This window comes from Mycteria americana, chromosome 18 (assembly GCF_035582795.1).
Source record: "Mycteria americana isolate JAX WOST 10 ecotype Jacksonville Zoo and Gardens chromosome 18, USCA_MyAme_1.0, whole genome shotgun sequence".
Classification (NCBI taxonomy): domain Eukaryota; kingdom Metazoa; phylum Chordata; class Aves; order Ciconiiformes; family Ciconiidae; genus Mycteria; species Mycteria americana.
Window position 1 is genome coordinate 6230718 of NC_134382.1, and position 24671 is coordinate 6255388.

The 24671-nt window shown below is 37.7% G+C and overlaps 1 protein-coding gene across 6 annotated transcripts in view; it reads right to left on the minus strand.

Annotated features, from left to right (window-relative positions):
* The window catches only part of KIF1B (kinesin family member 1B), a 93002-nt gene that overhangs the window by 40449 nt on the left and 27882 nt on the right, over nucleotides 1–24671 (minus strand). For 3 of the 6 annotated variants that reach the window (XM_075520816.1, XM_075520814.1, XM_075520817.1), the window contains exons 6-20: nucleotides 24031–24209; nucleotides 23180–23291; nucleotides 22081–22158; nucleotides 21766–21831; nucleotides 19368–19443; nucleotides 19013–19091; nucleotides 18316–18458; nucleotides 14451–14584; nucleotides 13274–13353; nucleotides 11800–11875; nucleotides 8545–8624; nucleotides 7035–7141; nucleotides 6466–6549; nucleotides 4684–4864; nucleotides 4202–4274 (exon numbers count right to left, since the gene is read on the minus strand). In XM_075520816.1, the coding sequence (XP_075376931.1) occupies nucleotides 4202–4274; nucleotides 4684–4864; nucleotides 6466–6549; nucleotides 7035–7141; nucleotides 8545–8624; nucleotides 11800–11875; nucleotides 13274–13353; nucleotides 14451–14584; nucleotides 18316–18458; nucleotides 19013–19091; nucleotides 19368–19443; nucleotides 21766–21831; nucleotides 22081–22158; nucleotides 23180–23291; nucleotides 24031–24209 (1548 nt within the window). Of the gene's footprint in view, nucleotides 1–4201; nucleotides 4275–4683; nucleotides 4865–6465; nucleotides 6550–7034; nucleotides 7142–8544; nucleotides 8625–11799; nucleotides 11876–13273; nucleotides 13354–14450; nucleotides 14663–17101; nucleotides 17144–18315; nucleotides 18459–19012; nucleotides 19092–19367; nucleotides 19444–21765; nucleotides 21832–22080; nucleotides 22159–23179; nucleotides 23292–24030; nucleotides 24210–24671 lie in introns of all 6 variants that reach the window. The other 3 variants (XM_075520815.1, XM_075520813.1, XM_075520812.1) reach the window with 2 other exon arrangements.

Here is a 24671-nt window from a genome sequence, read left to right on the forward strand (position 1 = left end):
AAAACAAAAATCAAGAAGTGGCCCCAAAATAACCAAAATTAAAATTGTAAGAAAATGGAAAAGCTAAACAAGAAGTAGCAGGCAAAGAAAACTAAATCAAAAATCAAAATAGAACAAGTGATAAGGAAGTCCCTGAAGACTGAGTACATTAAAATGTATCTTCAAGAGTCATGGACTGTCAAAATTGGAGCTCTTCATTCAATTAAGATTAACATTATATTTAAAAGTCTTGTCATCTCAAAATAGCAGATATTCTAAACTCTGCCCTCCCAATCCCTTCCAAAAATCTTTAAATAGATGAACTAAAACCAAGTTCCTGATTAAAAAAAATTAAAAACCAAGTGTAAACTACACTTCACACATGCTACAAGACATGCAAATTCCCGCCACACACATTTGCCTTGGTGACTGCTGTTGCTTCTTTCAGCAAATCCTCCCCAGGTAGGTGAACACAACAGCCATCATAGAGGATGTCATGAGCAGCCAGAGTAAGTCGGGTTAACACTGGTTAGTAATGTTGCACGTGGTTGCAGGGATGCTCAAGTTTAGAATCCACTTCACTACAACAGCAGCCAGAGAAGTGTTAGACGATAAGAAAAAAATGAAACAGAAGCAGCCGAAAGGTTCAATGTTAAAAGGACTGTAAGTGCCACTATGACAGGTGAAGACAGTGGTTCATACTCCAGACTTGCTACAAGCTAAAAGGATATCCAGAATCAGAGTTTCAGAGGTGGGTTGTGGTTTGTTTGTTTGTTTTCCCATTTGTCACCTTGTTGCTTAGTTTAAAGACAAAAAAAACAATAACAGTCTTGTCTGTCCGAAGAATGAGTTTCAGAAGAAGATAGAAGTAATTACTTTTTTTTTTTTTTAAATTGTTTTAATAAGAATTCTCTATTTGATATCCTTGATTTGTCCTCTTCTCAAACCCTAGAGCCTGGAGCTTCCACACACTTGCTAAGAGTTATGCATGTTTTGCTTCTTCATTACAAGTTTTCCACCTTTTGCTAAATGATTTTTAACGAGCAGTGCTTCAGGTTTCCATATACTAGGAATGTCTGTTCAGGTATCTGCCACCACAAGTTAAGGATATCCATTATTGCAACAAGGAATTAAAGTCAGACTACTTTTCTTTAAAGGATTGTTAATTTAAGACATCTCTTTAACAAACAAAAAGTCCTATGCATTATTGTGATCCAAACATCTTCAATAAAACACAGCAGTTGGTTTCTAATGAACCTCTATCTAACGTCCCTATTTTTCACATAGAGTATTTTAATACATGACAAATCAGGAACAACAACAGCCAGTTATTTTAAAACCAAAGGAAACCCAGGTCATTCACTCAGAACCACAGGTTCCTAGACTTAAGACTTCAGGTGGAAGACCACGAAGAATGGGGAGGACAATATAATTTGTTTTGGGAATGATGAAAGGGAGTGAAAGAAATACTGTTCTGCCCTATGGTCAACAAGCTCCATAGCCTAAGATTCACCTTATTTGAGCTTTATATGACCTTATGTATTTTAAAATATTTAAGAATAGCACTATAGAATCAACTTCTCCTAGTTTAGGCAAAAATATAACCAAAACCACTGGTTTGGAAACAGAATATAAACTCTTTGTGAGTTTACAACCGACAAAATTTGTGGCCTAAGGACACAGTATCTAACAAACTGCATATTGCAGTGGAAACAAAAGATGCCCTGGAGGAAGACACTGTACAACCTACACATTCAAGGTTACGTCCAGAAAGGCAAAACACAAACTACTCAAACATTAAGTCACAAGTTCCACAGGATTATTCTTATAGGTTATAAAATTACCATATTACTACTTATGGGTAAAGCATGTCTTGCATATAAAAAGCTGATTAAGAGACACTATGTGGTCATTGCCCTGTGTGCATTCAGAGGTTAACCAGACCAATTAATATAGGTATATACCCATATCCTAATATCAAGTGGTCACCGCAAAGGCATTACGACCAAGAAAACCAGGAAGGTGATTTTAGCTCTGTTAAACACATTTTCACATTCAATTTGTAAAATGGAGAACGATTATTTCCATTCCCTAGTAATACTAGCAAGACAGATACATATTAGCTGTAAAATTTGGGGGACAAGAGCTATTATTTATCTTTTTTGTATGGCACATCTAACAAATAAATACCCAAATGGGTTGGAATCTCAGCACAAAACCAAAACAATCTGGTAAACGGGATTAGCCAGCTTCTTATATCCAAGATTATACTCCAATTTAGAACAAGAATATTTATATTTCAATATCAATCTTACATAGCAGTAAGTTAGAGGACCTGATATTGCAGCTAGATATTGCAGCATGTAAATACTTTTAAGGTACACAAGCTGAAATGCATTCCCAGATTTCCCAATCATTATTCAACTACTGTTGCATGAATGCATTAATCCTGTCCATTCCAGGCTCTGCATACAGTGACACAGAAATGATGAGATGTGTCAAGAAGTTTTGCTGTCACCTGAAATACTCTTACTAAGCATTGTGATAAGCAGAATACTGCTTAACAGACCAATGATCTCATTTGATATGATCCCTAGTTGTAACTAGGAAAGGTGTCCTTCAGGAATTATATTGGTAATGCACGTAGGATAGTCTTCCACCTTTATTCACTAATTGAAATCAGCGAAAACAAAACAAGCTTAAAGAAATCAGCAACTTTATTATAGAGTATTAAAGAACCCACTATCTAAAGAACCTTCCCTTAATCGTAAGTATACAGGGAAACAAACTCCCTTCACGACACTTTTATAAATGCAGCCTCATTTGAAGCAGCTCCCCAGACAGCCAATTCTCACGTCTTTAATTCATAAAATAGCTTAGCTTATCCCTGTCAGCTAAGATATAAGGGAGGGAATTCCATTACTTGCATCTCCTTTGACACATAGCCAAAACTTATTCAATACTCAAACTGGGTTTTGTTTCACATTGAACTGATTTTTGCCATACAACTTTCAGCTACACAAACTTTAACTATAAAATTGCAGAGATGAAACATTACACTAGTCGCATCTTAACTTCCTTTCTGAACTAAGTCTTGCTTTGGTTCAAAGTCTGCAACCACTCCTCTCCATCCAAGAAATTAGTCCCTTGTGATGAAATAATTAGAGATGCAGAAGTCTTTTAAATATATAGTATAAATTTAAAAAATGATACAGCTTCTACCTATGGAAGCCACAGTACTCTGCTCCATTCTGCTTTTGGAAGAAGGCGTAGAGCTTTACAGTTTAAAACCCAGCATGCATTTAACCTACAGTTTTCAGTGGTCTCAGACTAATACTACAAACAAATGAATCATGACTTTGAAATTTTTATTAGAATTCAGGCACAACTACATTTGCGTTCTGGCTAAAAGACAACCCAATGTAGTTAAAGCGGAATCAGGAGACTCAGGTTTCTTAAGGAAATCTAGATTTCATTTCTGGGCTTGGTCTTGTTCTTAAAATTCACAGGGTGCTTGAAGACTGCATGCATTTCTATTTGTAACACACTTCAGAAGATATTTGTTGTGAGAAGACTGAAGTCTTCCTATATCAGACTTAATTTATCTGACTTCCTATTTAAGAAGTAGGTGGAATGGTGGAATACCAATTGTTCTGAATGAGTTAACATTCCCTTCACGCACTGCTCCCTAGTCATAACCCCACCATCGGCATGTGTACCGTTAAGACCCTTAAAAGGAACTCCATGCAGGGGAGGGAGAAGGGTTAAAACATGCACAATGCAGCAACATTTTCAGACATCATTCAAAAAAGTAAACCTAGTGTATCAATGTTCTAGGAGTCTCTTTGGTAGCACAGAATTAGTACGTTCTGGTGATCCAAGACAAAAATAAAGGCCAACGTCCCAAGAAGTAGCTGTTTAGACTACTGAAAAGGAACTTCAAAAAACAGAGCATAGAAATGCCCAGGTTAAGTTGCAAGAAATCCAACCTGTCCCAACAAGAACTGATTAAAGCCACTTCATTGTCAATTACAATCTCTGAATTAACATGAAGGAGCTCACTCACACTGATAATAATTCACTGTAGACACAAAGTATTTGAAAGCAAAGGGAAAACTGCATTGTGCAGACAACCCAAGCAGGTTTCCTAAACTTTCAGATAAGCAAGGACAGGAATTACTGTTTGCCAAAGGTATAGTTAATCTGAAGTAAGGACACATACCAGCCTTTGCTGCTCCAACAAGAGATCAGCTTCTTCCTTCTCCTTCTTATACAAAATCTCCATTTCTTGTAATCTGAAGATGAACAAAAGAACAGAAGTAGCCAAAGAAGTCATTATTTTCATGTTGGTGTTATTCCACATGCACAGCCCACTGAATTACAGTGACAAAAGTCATTCCACTCAAAAGGAACTGTTACTTGTCTATTATAGTACTATACAAGTGAAACTTCCTGTAAGTTGCAGTTCAGTCCTTCACCAAAAGGTCTACAGGCTTAGTGGCAGGTCCTTACCCGTGATTTTTAAAGGAGCTAGAGCACTGAAACACTTAAGTAAAATAATGAGGAAGCTTTCTGAACTTTCACAATAGGTAGCAGAGATGCTATGTGGCAGAACCTAGGTTTAGGTTTTACATGGACACCACCCAAATAACCTACAGCTGACTCCTCTTTGTTTCAGGTGGAAACTTAGAGTTATTTTGTTACCTTTTCTCCATCTCCTGCTTCATGTCAATGCCCTGCTTCTCCAGAAGCTCCCTCTGAGCAAATGTCCAGTCAACTGGCTCAGAAGGAGTCTCAGCTGATGGCGTTTTCTCTCTTTCTGCTCGTGCTTGCTCTGGATGGTTGAATCTGAAGACATGATTTTTACCCATGATGATACGATTTCCTAAAAACAGGAACAGAAGTTAACTCTTTCAGGTGAGGATTCCAAACCCACTGAAAAACATCACTGAATGATTCATCCTGTTTATCCTGTTAGGTGACAGCAGAATAAGAGATTGCCCTATAAGGATTTCTGTATACATTCAAGTTATCTAGGTGACAAGAAAAAAAAAAAAAGAATGCCTGGTTTGTACAGAAGCAGTGCTCATAGATGACATCACCACCCTCAGGGGTCCAACCTAATATCCCAACAGAGTTTATCAGAAATTAAAGGACAAACCTGGAGACTGACCAACAGTTGCAGTAAATAAAACACATCACTAAATCCCATTCCTCTGCTCCAGTGACAGTGCCAAAACATGGGCAAAAGCCACGTCAGCAGAATTTTCAGCTTGGAAAAGCCTAACTTCAAACACTGGAATGCAAGGCGCTTACTTTTCTTTAAAATGTGGTTTACATGTATTGATTTTATTGCAGTCCTAACCAGTGGGATTTATGGAAGGATTTTACAGCTTCTTTTACTCTAATGTCAAAAGAGCTGAAGAAATCTAATATTGTTAAGTCTTTCAGCTAAATCCTAGAGATATCAGATGTCCACAAAGCCTGAGACATGTGCTTGATGGAAGACAGTAAAATGCCTCTGCTCTTCCAGAGAACATAAGGTAGTTAAAATTTTAAAAAGGCATTCTAGTAAATAGATCAAGTAATCAAAACTGTCCTTATCAATGTTATTAAAATACAGGCTCTTAAAGATGTCAGAGACCATGAATATATTATTCTAGTAACTCAATTATCTAGATGCAAAAGAAAAGAAAAAATATCTACTTTTTTTTAAAGAAAGTAATTACTAAATTATAAAGTCATGGTATTAAATGAGCCATATACAGCCACAGAACAGCAAAAACTGTTCTTCCTTCCTTGCCCACACTTATGCTGAAGTCAGTATACTTGGTTCCATGAAAATACTCATAACTTGGTGCAAATAATTCTGAGGTGGGGGTTTTTTTGTTTGTTTGTTTCTTGTTTTTTTACCAGTGGAAAAATGGGGAAGGGACACAGAAAGCATCATAGCTTGAAAGAGATAGGTTAAAACCCATAATTTAGGGAAGTCACTCCCCTCCTCTGTAATTCTTCCCCCACACGCCTTTCTAAAGGAATGTAGGGGACTGAGTGGGAAATCTAATGAGAGCAAAGAGAAGCTCTTGTACTCCTGCAGAGGGTCATATCTTAGCTTTGCCAGGAAACTGGGAATTTTCCATCAGCAACTGGCAGTCTGTCTGCTCTGTCTCACTGAGACTGCCAAGGGCAATAGGCTTGGGCAAGAATGTATTTGAATAATATCAGGGTAAGCAGAAGGACAAGCAGGATGCTGTGTGGCAGTGAATATTTAAGTACACTTACAGCTAGTGCAGCAAAGAATGAAAAAAAATGAACTGCTGCTGAGAGAAGAATGGTACCAACTTCTGTTTAAAAGCTACACTCCAAAAAGGTAACACTGCTGTCCTTTAACAGCACCCAGCATTCTCTACATATGATTCAAGTGTCACATATGGACAATTCTTAGATGAAGAGTCTACAAAAAAAATCTTTTCTAACAGTTCTTACCTGAGCGCAACTGCACAGGCTGTACAACCCTCTTGCCATTAACATAGGTTTCTGATCGTTCACAAGGCTCCAAAGTAACAATAACTATGAAGAAAACAACATTGACAAATGAGACTTTAGAGAGCACTGTAGAGAAACAGAAGTGTGCAAACCCTAGAGGCCTCTCATTTTCTGCATATCTTCCTACTAACATCATAAAAAAAGATACAAGTGAATCACTCCTTGATACCATGCTGGTTAAAAAAGAAAGAAAGCCCCATGAGAAAAATCAATACTACTGACATATCTGTATTGCAGTTGGAAATTATTATTATTTTTTCTGTTTGAATTTTCATATTTATAGTTAACAAAGACCAGAACTTAACTCTTATACTGACTGCAGCCTGCAATTTGAAGCTATTATCACTTAAACAAATTTTATTTTCTTCCCCTAAGACTCAAGAAAACAGGGAGTCAAAGCTGATGGTTTTCTTGAGGTAAGAGAAACTTTCAAATACCAGTATTCCCTGGCCAACTATCAAGGGAGGAGTGAAAGATTCAGCAATGTTTTGCTAGAAGTAGTTTTTTACCTTCACCATTGTTGTTCCTCTCGCTTCGAAAGATACAGTGTTCTTCTTTGATATGAGCCCCACTCAATACAATGTCTTGTCTTCGCTCAGCGTCAGCTTGGCCAACCCTGGGTCCAACAGAACATATTTCAAGAGCAAATCAGACACTTTCTACAACTCTGTGTAGGACAATACATCCCACAAATATCCAGGAAAAAAAGTCTAAACTATTAAGGCTATCCTTCAAGTTTAAAGGTTTGAACTAGTTAACTCTGTTTGAATTCTCTAACTTAACTCTGCATTGCAGAGAACTTACCAGATTTACCATTAATTACCAAAACAAAAGAGAAGTTCTCTCTCTTAAAACATGTAATTTAAAGAGAGAATTGAAATGTTAAACACCTCTGGATTTAATGTGTTTCCTTCCCTCTTGTGTACCCCCTTCTCCCTTTAGCAAAGGAATGGGGGGGGGGGGGAGGAAGGGAGTGACAGGAACTTCCAGTTCCTGTGGCATACAGTGATCACCCCTTCCAGTGATCACCATCTGCACTTCAACAAAGAAGCAAAAATGGCTCAAGAGACTCTTGCTGAATAATTTGATGCCACAAGCAGTTTCATCCAGCTTCCAGACAGTGAGAGGTTGGCTGTATCCTGGAGCATGAAGATTTATGTCCATTCCAAACTCAAATATTTGAGCAATTCTAGATAGGGACAACTTAATTTTCAATCCTAACATTTATGAACTTCTTGCTCTACTTATTACTCCACACATTTCTGATGTCAGCTAGGTAGGTTCAAAACTTATAATGATTCTCTAAGCTATTCTCGTTATTCTGTGCTGAATTCTCTACAAGTTTGATATTCTTTTCAGTGGTCCAATGCACATTAGAGTAGTACCATATAACAGCACCTGTTTGTGTACTCTTCTTCATTTGCTCCCCAGGAATATACAGCCAAACATGGCTTAGTGCTCCAAAGATAACAAAACCCACCTCTCTTCTTCCAAGTGTCTTGACAACAAGTTTTGGAATAAAATCTGTTTTAAATTCCAAATCTGGCAATTAAATTTAATCTCATATATGTGAATGCAGAATACATTAATTGTGCAGAGGCATGGATAACAATTTATTTTAAATAATAAAGTGAACACTCATCATATTCCGGTTGCTTTTATGAAGTACTATGTTTTTCAACCCTCCACCCATCAACATCTCAAGGGCGTTTTCAGTAAGTTTTATTACTTTTGTTTTCCTAGATCTTAAAAGGGATATCATGCTTTCTTTGATTGCCCAGGTGTAGTAACAAACTTCTTATAAAGCTAAGTGACTGCACACTTTACTTTTAAAGCGCAAAATCAACTTAAAAGAAAATGCATTTCTGTACTTTTTTCCCCACCTACAGCAGTCTCATGCTTCACTTGTACCTGCAAGTTGAATAGCTCAAGGCACAATTATTGTTTATGGTGTCTCCAGCATGGGAATTTAAGCAAGCAAAGAAGCAGACTTCAGAGCATATTAGCACCAATCCTCACCTAGTAATACCATCTTTGATGTAGTAAAGCAGACATTCAGACATGAGCGGATCTTCATTAAGGTTTACAAGATGAGGAGTCTGAAAGAAAAAAAGTTAATTAAGAACTGAGGACATACTTCCAGGCTTCTTCCCACAGCTGTGGAGGATGTATATTAATCCAGCAGTTTTGCTATGTATATCCAGGTTATTCCATAATGCATTTTTTCAAATATAACTTCTTGCAATACTGAAGAGCATCACAAAGTAACAGCAGAAATACAGCTCAGATTGCTTAGTTATCTGAAATATCAATCCATAGAAGGAATAAAGGCTTCAGCTGGGGGGGGGGGGGGGGGGGGGGGGGGGGGGGGGAGAAAAAAAGATTCCTTGTAAAGTCTCTGTAAAGTTTGATAAGGGAAGTCCAAAAGCAGAAAAGGTTGCTTCAGTAAAATTTTGAAACTGATGTGGAATCAACTTTGGCTTTTCTTCAGCAATACAGGTCAGGTGATCATTTGGCAAAGTTTGTTAATGTCAAAAGAAAATCTAAAACTACCAACATTCTCCGATACAAACAGCTAAAAAACTCTTCATCTAAGTTCTTCTAAATTTAAATCCACTACGGTTACTAAACCAACCTTCTTTGGTGAAAAAACCCCATTGGAATCAGCAAACAAGTCACAAGGCCTTGGTGTGAAAATCTAGCCAGTGAGATAGCAGTATGCACAGGCACAAAAGAAAAGGCAAAATGGTTAAACAGAATTGAAGAAAGATGATAAAAGAGAAATAAAACTTTAATAAGTCACTTGTACCTTTGTTACCCTCAAATAGAATGAACTTAGCAAAAGGAAATTAATTTGGCTAAGATTCCTTGGGAATATTGCTTCCATCAACTTATTCTAGCTGCAAAAAAGTTTACTTAAGAGAGATGGTAACAGCACTCAAGTTCACAAAAGCTCAACAATTACTGGATGTTCACAATGAAATTTGATTTGAACAAAGAAGTCTGATTGTCAATTGCCCAGTGGAAGACTTAACTATAAAGACCGAAAGGGGGGAAAAAAACAAGACAACTTTTTCACCCCTAAAAATATAGGGGGCACCTAAAACGGCAGCTGAAGATGTCCCATGTCGTCATCACTATTCACTGCATTCAAATCAACATTTGGAGCTGTATAAAGCTCTTAAATCAAGAGAAAACGGGAGAGAAACCAAATCCCAGACATAGTCAACTGCTGTAACACCACTATGACCTGTGCCACTTGGACACTTCGAAAATAAAACTGTACCCTATACGTACATGTTTTAGCCTCTGAGTTCATTTACTATGTTAAATCAAAGTCTGAATGGGTCTTTCAGAGGCAACAGAGCGCTTTGTAAGAAATAAAGCTCAACAACTTGAAAGATGATGCTAGCAAAACCGACTATTCACTCATTCTGAGATCTATTATTCATCCACAGTTATGTCTTCAACTTTCTCCTGTACAGCATTCCTCAGGCATGAGCTGAAGGATTTTCCCTGCTCCCATCTTTGACAACAGCACAAGCCATCAAATTCCCACAATCCATTTCAAGAAGTTTCCTGCCATCAAAGGCAAAACTGGTAGATACAGCAATGACTGCACAATGTGACACCTTTTAATTTGTGAAGTGGGCAAAATTTACCTTACAGAGTTCAATTTACAGCTCAGCTGGTAAAAACACAGTGCTGTCCTAGTAGCATATGATTAGATATATACCTCAGAAGTCTAAAGACTTTATTAAAAAGCCTTCAAATTTGCTATCTACATCTCCTAAATTTTCACAACAACAGACACAGTTACTAGAAGGAGAACTAATGAAACTGAAATGCAAGGATAGCAAGGAACAGAAGCAGACAGGACTAGGTCAAGAGTTTTACTTCTCCTAATAAATCCTATATGGGTAAAAAGAAATACTATCTATTACCAAAGCAACTACTTAATCCAGATGGCATTTATACACAAACCTGATCAGCTGAAAATGCACCAAAAGAGTCATCAAAAAGAGCTGAGGGCCTCTGAGGGAAAATCTAAAAGGAGATGAGGATCCGTAACATAAGAGAAAGAAATGTAAAGAACACCCAACGAATTAGCGTCTTTACAAACCTTAGGGCACTTCCGAAGTAGATACCAAAAGCGAACCAGAGTTCTACCTACTCCCAACATAACAGTCTAACACTACTTTAAGCAAAGGATTAAACATTTTAACCTATTCTGCTGTCCTATATTTCTGTACAATGCCTCTAGACAGGACCCTCTTTAAGCTTAGATCAAGTTTGTTACACACTTGCACATGCAAGTTTCAGTCTAAAATATTACCCCGTGCTCCTTGTTCAAAGATTTTTGAGATACAAGTACACTCTTTTCCTTTTACTTCTTCAATAATTCTGCTTTAACTGCATAGATACCTGCTTTACTAACCTGATCATTTTATATTTATAGGACTGACTTACGCCCTTCTCCTGCACAGTTCTGCTTCTTTCAAATTTCAGAAAATAGAACTATTGACGTGTACTGAAAGAAATATTCCCCTGCATTCCCCATGTTCAGTGGTTCATTAGATTACAATCCTTTTTTTCAAGGGGAAAAAGGATTAACAAACAAATTCAAGGAAGAGCACCTAAACAAGACTTCAAACTTTTCTGGGTATCTCAAAGAAGAACAAGTAGAGTACATGAAGGTCACACACAGCTACTGCAGAAAATGGCAACAACAATCTAAGATGCAGCATTTCTGAGTCACTACCGAATCAACAAATATGCAAGGAGCTGCAAACACTTCTCCTTGCAGCACAGATTTTTGTAAAGGAAGGTACAAAACGGTTCAACCATTTTTTGATATCAGAAGCCCCCCCACGAACTTTTCACGCTGCTCCTATTTCATCACTGTATTAGGCTAGCACATGCTTCCCTACTTTAAGGACCAATGGAAGCCACCACAGGCAAGTCTTTCTGCAGCTCCCTAAAAGCATTGAGTACTGTGTTGCATCACTTGCATGAGGAACAGCATCCAGCTTCATTATTATGGGCAAAATAACCCTTAGATCTAGAGCGTTTCGATAGATTCTAACACTAAAGCTATTTCCAAAAAGATACTGTAAAAGGAACTTACTACTAAGGGTCCAAACCTCACTTACATTCCTCTATACCTCACATGAATACAAGCCCTTGTGTGAATGTTAGCTCCCTCATCACCCTCTCCTCCCAGGCTGATCAGCCTTTTGGAGACATGATGCGATAGTTATCAATTTTCTCTACCTTTTTAGGTGAGAAGACTCCCAGTGTTCCTCCATCTTCCCGAATGGCAACTCCCATTTCTGCCAACAATGCCTCCCTGAGAGAGAAAAGCAAGATATTGACCATATTTTAGGCTTCTTGGACAAAATAAGGTCTAACAAAAGCCATGTAATGAAATACATTAGACTTTCAACCAGCCTATCCACTGACCACACAGCCAGGACTGTCACCGCCTCATAACACAATAGGGCAAGTTTCTAAACTCTAGGACTAGAGTTTATAGGCCTGCAGAACAGCAACAGCAACAATTTTACAGAGATTTAACAGCATTTTAGTGCAATAATGTATCACAAGATAAGTACATTTTAGGACAGTACATTCATTGCTTCTCTAAGGAAGGTTAAAGTCTGTTCTAAATTTAAATATTTAGTTTAGGTAAAAGGAGCTACCACTATTCATTAATTTACGAAGACTTAACTGGCTCTTCCTGATCTAATATAGAAAGTACCCTCTCCTTCTTAAGGCATAAGGAGGATTGTATTGGGTCAAACTGGTCATGTAACACAGTATTCTTGGCTTTGACAAAGCACAACAGTGACGCCAACACAGAAGAATAAGAACACAGCAAACACTGTGGTATTTTCCCCAACGTATTCTCACAGTCTCCCAATTTCTTCCTAAGGAATTTCCAGAATTAATGGTGACATTTCTTTTAAACAGCTATCCAAAGTGTTTTTGTTGTTGTTTTTTGAGGTTTTGTCATCTTTTTTTAATTCAACTCCTAGCATCATCAACATCATGCAGTAAAGACTTGCACAGCTTACCTATGTATTGTGAGAACTTCCTATTTGTTTCAAATCACCTGTCAGCCTTAAAGTCCCTTAGCTCTGTCAGTGAATAATCAACCTCTATCCACTTTCTTCATATACCTCCCATGATTTTATGGACTGCTCAGTCACACTGTTTCCAGGCAAAGACGTTCCCCTTACTAGAATATTAAAAGCTTACAAAGTATGTAAGTAATGCTCTGTTTGGTTGCACCTACTTTCTGACAGTTATTAAGCATCTGTCTTGTTGCTTTAGGACACAATTCAAACCAAAGCTGGAGCTGTTTTGTAATTTTAGATGCTCCGGTACTAAAAACTTAATCTTTTCTGCTTAACTTTAGGGCCAGAATTTTTGGAATATAAGCAAATGGTGGAAGGGGGAAGAAAGAGACCAGGACTCCATGCTGCTTCACGGCAGAAACCAATGTAGCAGCTTAGGATGTTACCTGAATTACAATGGTAAACACTTTAACTGTGGGAAACATAGGAGAGAATATGGCTTTCTCTCAGCATTGCCCCTCTGTTATATATAACACAAAGGTCAGCAGAATTATCACTAAACACTATTCTGCTGTTCCACTGCTTTTGAACAGAGTAACATTCCCCATTTTCCACACTTCTCCATTTTCTAGAGACCATCCACATCTACAGCACTTCTGATTCCTGACCTTTCCATCCTAATGGCCTCAGTTTTCCTCAGCTTCTCTTCCCATGTTTCATTCAGCTCTGCAATGATCTTCTCAGATTCCTGTGTGAAAATCCCAGAAGCTGTTTTACAATTCTTCTCAAAGTTCTTTACATAATACACAAAGCAATTAAAGTTTGTGCTTAGTTCTAGACCTCAAATTAATTTTGGATATAAAAAGTTCTCTCAGCACTTCAAAACTCTAAGTTGTCTTCCTTAATTTTTAAAAAGGGTATATAGCCTTCAAAGCAAGCTAAAAAAAGATGACTTCATATCTAACCACAGTCAGACTTTAATTTGAACCACCTAATTCCCCCCCCCCCCTCCTTTTTTTTTTTTAACCTGATTTACAGACATCATTCAGTAACTGGATGCCAAGGAACTACAGAGACCACACTGTTATTTCCATGGCAACAGCGGGTTTCCAATAGGAAAGGGATATGCAGTGTGAGTTCCAGCCCATTCCAATCCCTGTGGCACCGTCTCATGGACAAGACATGAGAATGAAGCATAGATTCAACACAGCCAGCTCTCCCCACTCATCCACCCATGGAGATTGGGGGGGCTTTCATAAAAATTAAGAAATACTTCACTGTAATGCACTTCTGATGCGGTTCAATTCTATGCAGAATTGGGACAAGGCTGCTATTGTCTGGATAAAGCATGCTATTCTGTGTGCTTCACATTTTAATCTGTGGGGGCTGGGCGAATACAACAGTGGCAGGATTATTCTTCCTCCTTTTTTCAACTTTGGGGTAATTTGGTTTTCTGAAAGCTGAGTGCATTTGCTAGTCAGACTTTGTCCACACTGGTGCTGACCAGGCCTCCTGAAGTCTATACTTATGATCAAATTTTCCATAATTACCACTGCATCAGAGGACCTGTAAACAAGAATCTAGATTTTCATTTATAATTTAGTCATAGCTCCAGGCTACAATTAAACCTAAATAATCCTAACAGGAAAGGCTGTGCATGAACCCAGTTTCTAGCCCACCATAGTTAAGTGCCCTTTTTAAGGTGCAAGAGGGTTTCAGACAACTTCCTACAGAAACAGTAACATACTGGATACATTTATGAAGGAACGTTCTCCTGGGTTCACTGCTATTTAGCCTTGGAAAAAAACCAGCATAATAGCCTCCTTAATCTGCAGCAATCCTCACCTTCAAACGTTCAATTGCCTCTTCTCCTCCAGGTGTTGACATGATTCTTTCCTGTATACTGGACACAGATGTTAAGCCCACCTGACTACTGAGAGAGCAGGAGGATGGAGATGCAGTGAGGGACCCCATGGAGGCTGTGGAAAAATTGCCAGGACGTTGGTTCTCGGAGGCTAGCAAGTATCTATGTTTATTGTTCTGAAAATCTTTCAAATCTGGGAGAGAGACACACAGACAGAGGGAACGCAGAAAGATGGGGAAAAGGAAAATAGGAAGAGGGAAGGAAGAGGAAAAAGGAAAGGGAGGAAATACCAGTGTAAGAGGAAAGCATTTAAGCAGCAACAAGACAAGTTTTGTACTTTTTAGATGGCAGTTCTGAAACAAATCTTTTAATATTAGTATACATAACATAACGATAAGTCAGTTCAGACCCTGAGGATTATTAGTAAGGACTGCATCATAAACCATTTTGATCAAAAAAGCTTGGAAAAATAAATTACACACTTGCCAAAAAATAAACCATTCTATTCTTAACTGAACACTAAACTGAGCACCATGGAGCTCAGACCAGGAGCAGATTCAGTTCCGCATGAGATTAGTGACATTTTGGGCTGAAGTCTGAATAGACACCAACCCCTTAAACTCAGCAAAACATTCTCTTCCAGACTCCTTTAATCTAAAATTATAATTAAGTAAATCTTTATCACAGAAGTGGTTCTGCTGCTGAACCACCCAGACCACAAGGACAAAGAACTACCTCTCCTTAAATTCTCACAGGAGAGTATGTAAATCATTTGTCAGGCCATGATAGTGAGAAGAGAATACAAGTTCACAATAACATCATTACATTACTTCTTGACCCTCCTTACCTGAAAAATGGAAATCTAAGATACCTGATTAGTGAAATATCTGATAAGGCTCTCATACTTCAGAAGGTGCTTTAAAGCTTTTTGGTCTTAGTTTAGATGAGGAAGGCCTTAAAAAACCCCAAAATTTCATAAGGCAGGTTTTGTAGCCTGAAAACCTGGAGGCCTGAAAGATGCCTCCGTGAAAGACAGAAAACAAGGAAAAGGTGCATGAATGATTTAAGAACAAATACCCAAAGGCAATTTACTTTAATCTAGCTTAGCTTCTTGGATATGTCTGTAAACCATATCCTCAATAATCACACACTAAAAAAAAAAAAAAAAAAAAAAATCTTCTAACATGGAAATATCAGACAACTAAATAGCTCAGTTTTACTAATTTTGATAGTTTTAAATTCTATTTCAAAACCAAATCCTTTAAAATAAGTATCCTTAGGAAATAAACAGGTCAAATCAGATCTTGCAAGTTATAAACAAGGGCTTCACACTTACAAAAATGAGATGCTCACCCAGACATTGCATAAATTTCCATGTCCTCCTACATCTCCTCTACTCCTATCCTGAAAAATTCTGCTATTGTCAGCCTTATGCCCTAGTTCACTCCACATTCAACCTGCTGTTTCAGCCTCATGAAACTGATCCAGTCAGTTTGAAAACCACCATCTGCAAATACAGGAAGCAGGGGTGGAAGTTTAACAGAAAAGCAGGTTAAGGAAAGGGAATGCCATCAGGATGAGGAAAGCAGGCATGACGGAGCAGGGAGGACGAAGTCTCAAAAGGCCAATAGACACATGCACCCCTGAAGACAAAGGAAGTGGCACTTGCAATAGCTTTCACAGTTGCTGTGACCACAGAGAACCAAAACCTTCAATATCATGCACACTTCTCCTGGAGGCTGCAGCTTTCACACAGATGACATATGCACACGCTGGAAGCAGCATCAGAACTTAAGACAAGGCCAGGATGAGTCTTTACACCACCAGTAGCTTTAATTTTAGGAAATTTCAGACAGATCTCTTCCAGTTGATATTGTTTGAGTGAGGGTGAAGACGACTGACTGAAAGAGTTTAAAAAGTCTACCAACCCAAAATTTACATAGAATACCTCTCTCTTTCAATGGACTACGTATATTTCCCTTTCATAGAAGCAAAAAGCAAACAGTAGAACTGAAATAAAATGCTATTTGCTGACTGTTTTTAACCCTATTAAGTTAATCATCTGCAACCAAGTATTTCAGCTCAAATAAGAGACCTTCATCAGTATATGATGTCCAACTTTTTTCCTTTTTTTTTTTTTTGTAAAGAGACTATACAAAATAAACAAACCTCAGTCTCCAGGAAGAACTGATAACATTTCACCTTGAGTTAATCAATTGACACATTTAAAACAAATACTTCTAGGTGGAAAAGAAATGTTAAAAGGCCAGGAAGCTAGGTGAGCAGAAGCTGTTTCAACTAAGTAACTTGAGAAAGATTTGAGAAAAAGATTTTCTAGTTTGAATTTAAATTGTTGGCCATCATGAAAACAGACTAAAGTATTACCACTCTCCCTTCTATATTCTGCCAGAAAGCAAGCAATTAAAATATGTTGCATTTTGAACTTTGCACTTTTTTTTGACTGTCAACTCAATCTAAGAAATGCTGGTTAAGCTATTTTCCATGAAACTGCGTTGCATTCCACAGTGAGTGTTCTGTCTGGGATTTCCCTGTGAGAAATGCTGGCATGCAAAGCTCAGTTAAAAGCTGACCCAGAGAAAGCAGGTTAAAAAGAGAACCACACAATACACACATTTGCCTCCACTTCCAGAGTATTCATCTCCCATTGGATCAACTGAAAGGAAGCAGGAGGGAAAACACAAGAAGGATCAAAATTGAAGGTTCACCAGCGACAGAGGAAGGGAAGATAATATTACTTGATGTTTAAAGAAACAAAACACAATTTTCAGTAACACATCGTTTTTCCAGTTTTGATTTAGAACCAAAAAACATGCCTGTACCAAGCATGAAAACACCTGCATTTCATTGTCTTCTGGCCCCATTCTCTTAAAAACAAGCAACCAAAAAGGTAAATACGTGTTACACATCTTTAAGCAGTCTGTGACTAAGTCAGGCCTTCTGCTTCACAGGCAAATAATCTCTGACAAATCAGAAACTGGTGCAACATTCACTTTTTTTTTTTTTTTTTTTAAAGTCAAAGAATCTTTTAATCCACTGGAATACATTCTGTGTTTTTATGGGCATCTCCTTCACTAGGAATTAAATCACTGTTCATATTATAAAAAGAACGTAGCAGCTAGAATTTTACTTTATTTGCCTTGTGTGGAATGAAGACAAGGAAATAATTCAGGCACAAGTTTGTTCTGGTGCTTTAAGAGGTTGCCAGCAAAGCAAATCAGTACAATACTGCTCTGCCAACCTAACTCAAAATCTCGCCCCAAAAGAATTCGTTATTCATTCACAAGCAGCTGTTTCATAGCTAGTTATTTTGAGATGACAAATGGTTTGTCACTCAGGACATTATCTAACAGGAATTAGCCACCATTTTCTTTCCTGAGCAAAGATGGCATTGAAGCCAGGTATCAACTAATAACCTTAATCCTTTAAGGAGGAAGATGCTTTCTTTCTCAGTATGAAATTAAGTTTCTATATCTCAACTATCCTCCTTTTATTGGCAGCCAGACAAAAAGCCCTCCATAACTCACCAGGGCAACTCTTGAATGTTTAAGTTCTATTAGAAAAAAATCATTTCTACAGCAATAGGAAACTCAATCTCCATGTTTCTCCTGGAGAGTTTGAAGGTGGCCTGTCAACTCTACAGACAATCCTAGGATGGGTTGTTTAAAGACAGAAGAGGCTACCATTTCTAAAACGATGTTCAAAATTTAATATCAGCACCTACATTTAACTTCCATGTTTTAAACCTCTTTATCTCGCAGGCCCAGCTCTCCCTCCTCCGAAAGAGAGGCCAACCTCAAGATGGTAAGGTCTGTTTAATCCACTTACTGTCAATAATATCTCCCAGCCCTTGGGCACGCAGGAGATCCTTAAGCCTTGTCACCTCCTCCTTCAGCTCACGCACCAGCTTGGCATTGGGATCTTCATTGATAACAGCATTGCATTTAATCTGTTTTGCACGATCAGCATATCTGGAACCAGACCAAAAAAATAAAACCTTATAATGAATATATAAGTGCTTATCTGCAACACAGGAATGCAGCAATATAGGAGACATTTAGCTTGCAGCAGTATGTCAGAAGAGAATCCTAGATTATACTCAATCATGCTTTTGAATTCTTACTTAATACAGTGTATTGCTGCAAAAAAGATAAGTCCTATTCAAGATGGATTAACAAGGTGCATCATATGTACAACAGACAACATGTTTTTTTTCCTTTATTCAGTGCTTTGAAGCCTCAGCTTGACTAATATGCTCAATTTTAGGGACCATACTAGAAAAGAACATACAAAATGAGAAGATGAGTTTGATTTTTTCAAGTTAAGAGTAGGCAATAAATCCCTAGCTCCCTATTCACATGCAATAGATCAGTTTTCCTCTTTCAGGGTAGTTGAGTTCTTGCCAGTATAGAGGAGTCTTCCTCACAGATTTTCTCAAAGTATTACAACCCAAAGGTTTAAAGGATAGAATGTGGCCATTAGAGCTAACAGCTACCCACATCCATCTCAGATAAAAAGAAAGTACCTTAAAGTGCTCAAAGTTTCATCGTAGTTTATGTCTGCAGGACTCAAAGCAGCAACCATCGCAGTTCTGGAGTTACCACCTATAATGAACAGGCAAGATTTCAGGTGAAACTACCTACTAAATATCAGTATTTTCCACAGATTATAGAATTCAATTATATCCTACATTACTAAGGAACACACAAAAATCATAGGAAAGAGAGCTGTAACTTTAACAAAGGGTGGAACTATATGACTCAGCTTTGACTACTAAAAATATTTAACCTTATACTTGATACAAATTTAAGTGAGTTAAAAGCAGTCAGAAAATTTAGTGAGAACTTCCTTCTGCATTGGCACAGGCAAATCAGCCATACCTAGATTTTCTCGAAGAAGCCACGTTAGTACAGAATCCCTGTATGGTATAAAGTCTGTCTTCTTCTTTTTTTTACTCTAAAAAAAAAAAAAAAAAGAACACTACTGAAAAATAGACATAGAATGTAAAATTCATGTTTAAGACATAAAAATCATAGTATAGGTATTAAAAAGAACCATGACAGCGTACACATATGCTATCTAAACAGAGTGGTGGCTCATCCTCAGTTGTACAAGTGACTATTGAGTTTGGTATTATATAACATGCAATGTATTCAGACATCTAAACAGATGATGATAGAAAGTCCCGAGAATTCCCTTGAAGCACTACCTTCAGAAAGGTTTTTCTGTGTATGAAGAATACCTTTCTGACATTTAAATTCTGTGTTCTAACACCATTCCAAGAGAATTTAAGCAGTAAACCTTACTCATTCAGGGGAAGGTTCAGTTTTCCTTTGCTAGAAAAGTTACAGCTTTTTAGAGCAGTCAGAAGTCCATTACAGGATATTCCACAGCTACAGAGATACAGGTGCACATGTGAAAGGACAACTAGCCAATTTTCCTGTGTTTCCATAAGCAGTTATTAGGAAACTTGAGGACAGAAAAGATGAAAGTACTTGGACACTGCAATTAGAAGTATGAGTAGAAAGGAAGTAGTTTTAGCAGGGGTTTGTGTGGTTTTGTTTTGGTTAAAAAAAAAAAAAAAAAGGACAAAAACTTTATAGAGACTACTCAAACCAAAGCACAAGGCCGCAAGACAGGTGCCCAAGTATTTAAATACTTTGTCCCAAAATCAGTAGTGACAAATGTAGAACTTCCACACAAGAGAAGTGGGCCTTCTCAGCACCTTTGGCAGGCTTCCCTCCAAATTTCATTGTAAAGGCTTTCCCTAGCTTCTTTATTTGGTCTAAAAGAAACAATGATTAACTTCAAAAGCTCTGTAACAGAGTGTGAATCTTGGGTCATCCATTCACTTACACAAATAGTTAGCAGGCAAACATCTTGCTTCAAGAGATGCCAGAAGTTTAATTCCACACAACATTTAACACAAGATATGGCTTTGCAATAAAAGGCCTGATTATAATTTGCATGAAACTCCTCTTGACACTCAAGAGGTGCTTAAAATCTTAGTGTTAGTCTTGCAATAGTTCTATTGTCCCTTGCCAAAGTGAGTAACCTTACAACGGACAAGTAAAATTACTAAGGGCAGGTCAGCACCAGATGCTAAAGCTGAAAACTAGAATAGACTATCACCTACAATCCATCATATGGGGTAAAGAAAAAAGCATAGAGACTAGAAGCATGAAAGCAAAGACAGTTATCCCTACTAAAAGTAAATATTCCCAAGGTAAGTCACCAAATCACAAGCAGGGATGTAGTAAAACAACATTCCTAAATACATACTTAAATATGTACTTTTCATTAATTTATCCCCAACCTTAGAATATTTTTAAATTTTAGTGCTGATAATTCTCAGGCTTCATGACTATAACTTATAGTCAGAGGAATTTCTCAAAGACCTGGCATAAAAGTTCCCTGTTCTTTGACTCCAAAGTGAAGAGAATAAAACCTTACACTCGGGCAAAAAAGACAACATCCACTACTACTCAGACCATCATACCTTGTTGGTGCAGTTATCCTAAGTTGAAAGCATTAAAGAAAGAGGAAGAAGATACAAGATGAGCTTCTTAACAGAGCTTTATATATAATTTCCATGTTATCTTGGATAGTATTTTCTTTTCTTGAGAAGCCCAATGAATGAGAATAGTTTTCATTTAAAAAAAAAAAACAAAACACCAAAACAAAAACAACCACCAAAACACTAAAAAGCACTTAAGTATATTCAACCTGTCCAAGCTGTTGAGAACTCACTTTTAAAAAGGAACAGCAATAATTTACTTGTTTTTTTAAATAGCAGTTGAATATAAAAGACAAAGTACTTTTCTAGACCTACAACATCATGTTTGGATCAACATATCCTCACTCAATACATTAAGTCTTGCCATTGCAAAAAAAGCCAATGATAATCAATTATTACACTGCTATTTCTAAAACTTTTAACAACAAAGCTGCAGTTAGATTTCTAAAATTCTTCTTTCAAAAAAAATAAAATTACTGCTCTGCACAACTAAAAGCTTGCTACGTGAACATGTCTTCCACACAAATGCAGGCTTCTTTTGCAAGGCTTCTTCACAGCTAAATAAACCAATGCTTCAATCTATCGGCAAATAAAGTTTCTACCAGCCTGCATGACATTCACAGAATACTATTAACACTATTCATCTATCAAAATACACACAGCTAATTTAGCTGAGAACACTAGGCCAAGAACAGTGAATGATTCTGCTGTACCACCTCGGTTTTACTAGCTATGGAAAGGTAAGTAAATGCTGTACTTACCACTTCAGCCAATGCTGAAATAACTTTGCCCAGAGTTGTGAGAGACTTGTTTATATTTGCTCCTTCCTGAGAAAACAGAATCCAGTATTATATAATAATTAAAATTGTTCAACCATGAACCTCTGTAGGCTAAATGAGCCAAGTGTCATAACCATGATCAGAGAGGAGAAAAAAAAAGTCTTCAGTTTTGCAACTATTTTTTCCATACTTATAATGGCAATCCTTACTTTTCCTTATTATTTGTCAAGCAAAGACTCCACATGGTGCTTGTGCACCCAATTCCCTTTCTTTCCCCATACATCAGTGACCCAATACCTTTAATCGGGTTCCTTTGGCACCAGTTGAATCGGCTCGCTCACTCCCAGCTAGATCCACAAGGCTAATCTTGCTGACCTGAAAAGAGAAAGCACATTAACGAGAATTAGTTCTTGGTGGACTAGAATAAGAACAAAACTTCAAAGAATTCTATGGCATGAGAAGAACTCTACTGTCTAAAAGATCACCGTAGTGTGCTTAAAACTACAGTCAAAGTCTTCACAAGCAATTAGCTTGATGCTGTTACCTTATGGATAAGAAGTGTCTAGGAGGACTATGCTCTAAGTATCACTATACTGTAAGTTACCTAAAAAAAGAGAAGGAGGTCTCACATGAACAGAGTGGAACAGAAGTCCAAAGAACTTAAGTGTTACTGCTACCAACAACACAAGAATCTCAAAGGAAGAGAAACTTAATGTTTCATCCTGACTCTAGTGACACCAACAATAAAGCATTGGCCTAACTAAAGCTACAGACTGCACATGTCAGTCAATGATAATTTTACGGGGTCTTATCATTTGAGGGGGGGAGCATCTTCAATACAAATTTTTTCTGATCTGTGAACATTACCTGTATTTCAGCTACTTTTGCATGCAGAGCCTCTATTTCAGAGTAATAAAAGCCAGAAAACTGTTCCATGCTGAACAGTGTACCTCCTTTTAACATGCAAATTCCAGAAAGTGCCTAAATCTCACTCATCCCAATTCCTGTGCCCAAAGAAAAGAACTAACAAGGCAAATATTTTGCACTGACAAGCAAAAACATAGAAAGTTCCAGGAACAAGACTGCAGAAGATAACTTCTTTTATTTCATATATCCCTCCCCGTAGAACCTAGTCCTTAAGGCCATATTTTTCCCACATCTGTATATTCTCTTCCTGCACATATTCCCCATTTAGTTGTTTTTAGAATTACAATCAAACAAAATCCCATAAGAAATAAAAGGGTTCTGTCAAGGCACACAGCAAGTTCAACCTTAAACAAAACACCAGAAAAAACAATTAATTCTCATTTTCCTATCATACTGCCAATAAGAATAAGTCACTGCAGGGAAGATTTGTGAAAAACAGTCAGAAAGCTACTTCTTATCTGTAACATACCTTCTCTGTGGAAAGATCAGTTTCTGTGTCATGTTTCTTCTGAGTAAAGACAATTGTAAACACAGCATGAGAGCGGCTGCTGGTTTCATTCATGTTGGTAGCTGCCACAGTCCTAAAGTATGAACAGATATAGACATGTTTAGAAACCAGCAGCCTCTATGCTGCAGGTACAGCTACTTGCAGGGCTGAATGCAGCTGTAGAGGAATGAGACCAAGAGGCTGTAGAGTTGATGTTCTGCCCTGTAATCAAGACCAAGACACACCGAATACCATTAACAAACCCTTTTTCACTCCGGAATTACTCCCATCTTCATCACAGTTTAAACAGAGCTTCCTCAATCTGTGTACTCGATCTACCTTACACTCAAACACAAGTAAACGCAAGCGGCATTTATGTCAGCCTTTCCCACACACTGTTCAATGAAGCCTACAGCTGACATGAAAACAACTACTAATGAACCAGAACCTAAAGCCAGAATGCCAACTTTAGTCCTGACCACTGGAATGAAAGAAAGAGGAGACTGTTTACATGTTTATTTATACCAATATAGCAATACAGTACACAACAAAGGCAGAACTAAAAGCCAGTATAATTATTTGCATACTTCATCTCAAGCCATTATAAGCTTTAAATATCTATACAGCTATTTGCAGCACTGTTTCACCACACAAATCAATTTTAGCCTTAATAGCATTTATCAGTGCATATTTCAACAATACTTCTCATGTGGCATGAGTTTTTTTCATAAGTGCCAATGCATCACAGAAGATATTTTAAATTTGCTGCTATATGGCATATATCATCCCCACAACAGAGCTAAAAATATATATAACACGCTACCATCACTAACCTGGCTTTGTTCCCAGCATCCATGAGGTCTGCAATGTCTGTATAAGACGTGACTGCTAACTTGGACAGATCTTCCACATATGGTCCAAGCAGAGGATGTTCTCGCACTCGCAAATTCCCTTTGTTCTTCGGGTTCAACAAGTCTCTGACTCTCTCACAGTAAATCTCCATGTAACTCACCTGAAAAGAGGAATTTGCATGGACATTTTAGTGTTTCTTAAGGCTTTCTCTGCAAGCAGCTCTGCAGCATTTCAGAATGCCACTGGTAGAAACTCCACCAGTCCACTACAGGAAAGCTATAGGCAGGTGTCTCAGTTCCTATACCAGCTTGAGACAATGGCAGAAGGGAAGAGTCACTAGTCTCATACATCAGATCTCCAATGTAAGCTGCAGGCCTTGCATCTGTGTACAGACCCCTCAAACATTTCAAAAAATATTGGTGTTTAATTAAAAATTATACACTTGAGTTCACAATCATTTTAACAGCTTTAATACGACACAGCAGCAAAACTATCTTTCTAAAGAGGCAAACAAGACAGATGGGAAAAAGAGTCTGCCTACAAGGAATCTCTCTTATGAACCTCCAAAGCAAACTTAAGCAGCGAAAAAATTAATTTCTTTATATGCAGAAGCAACTTTTGA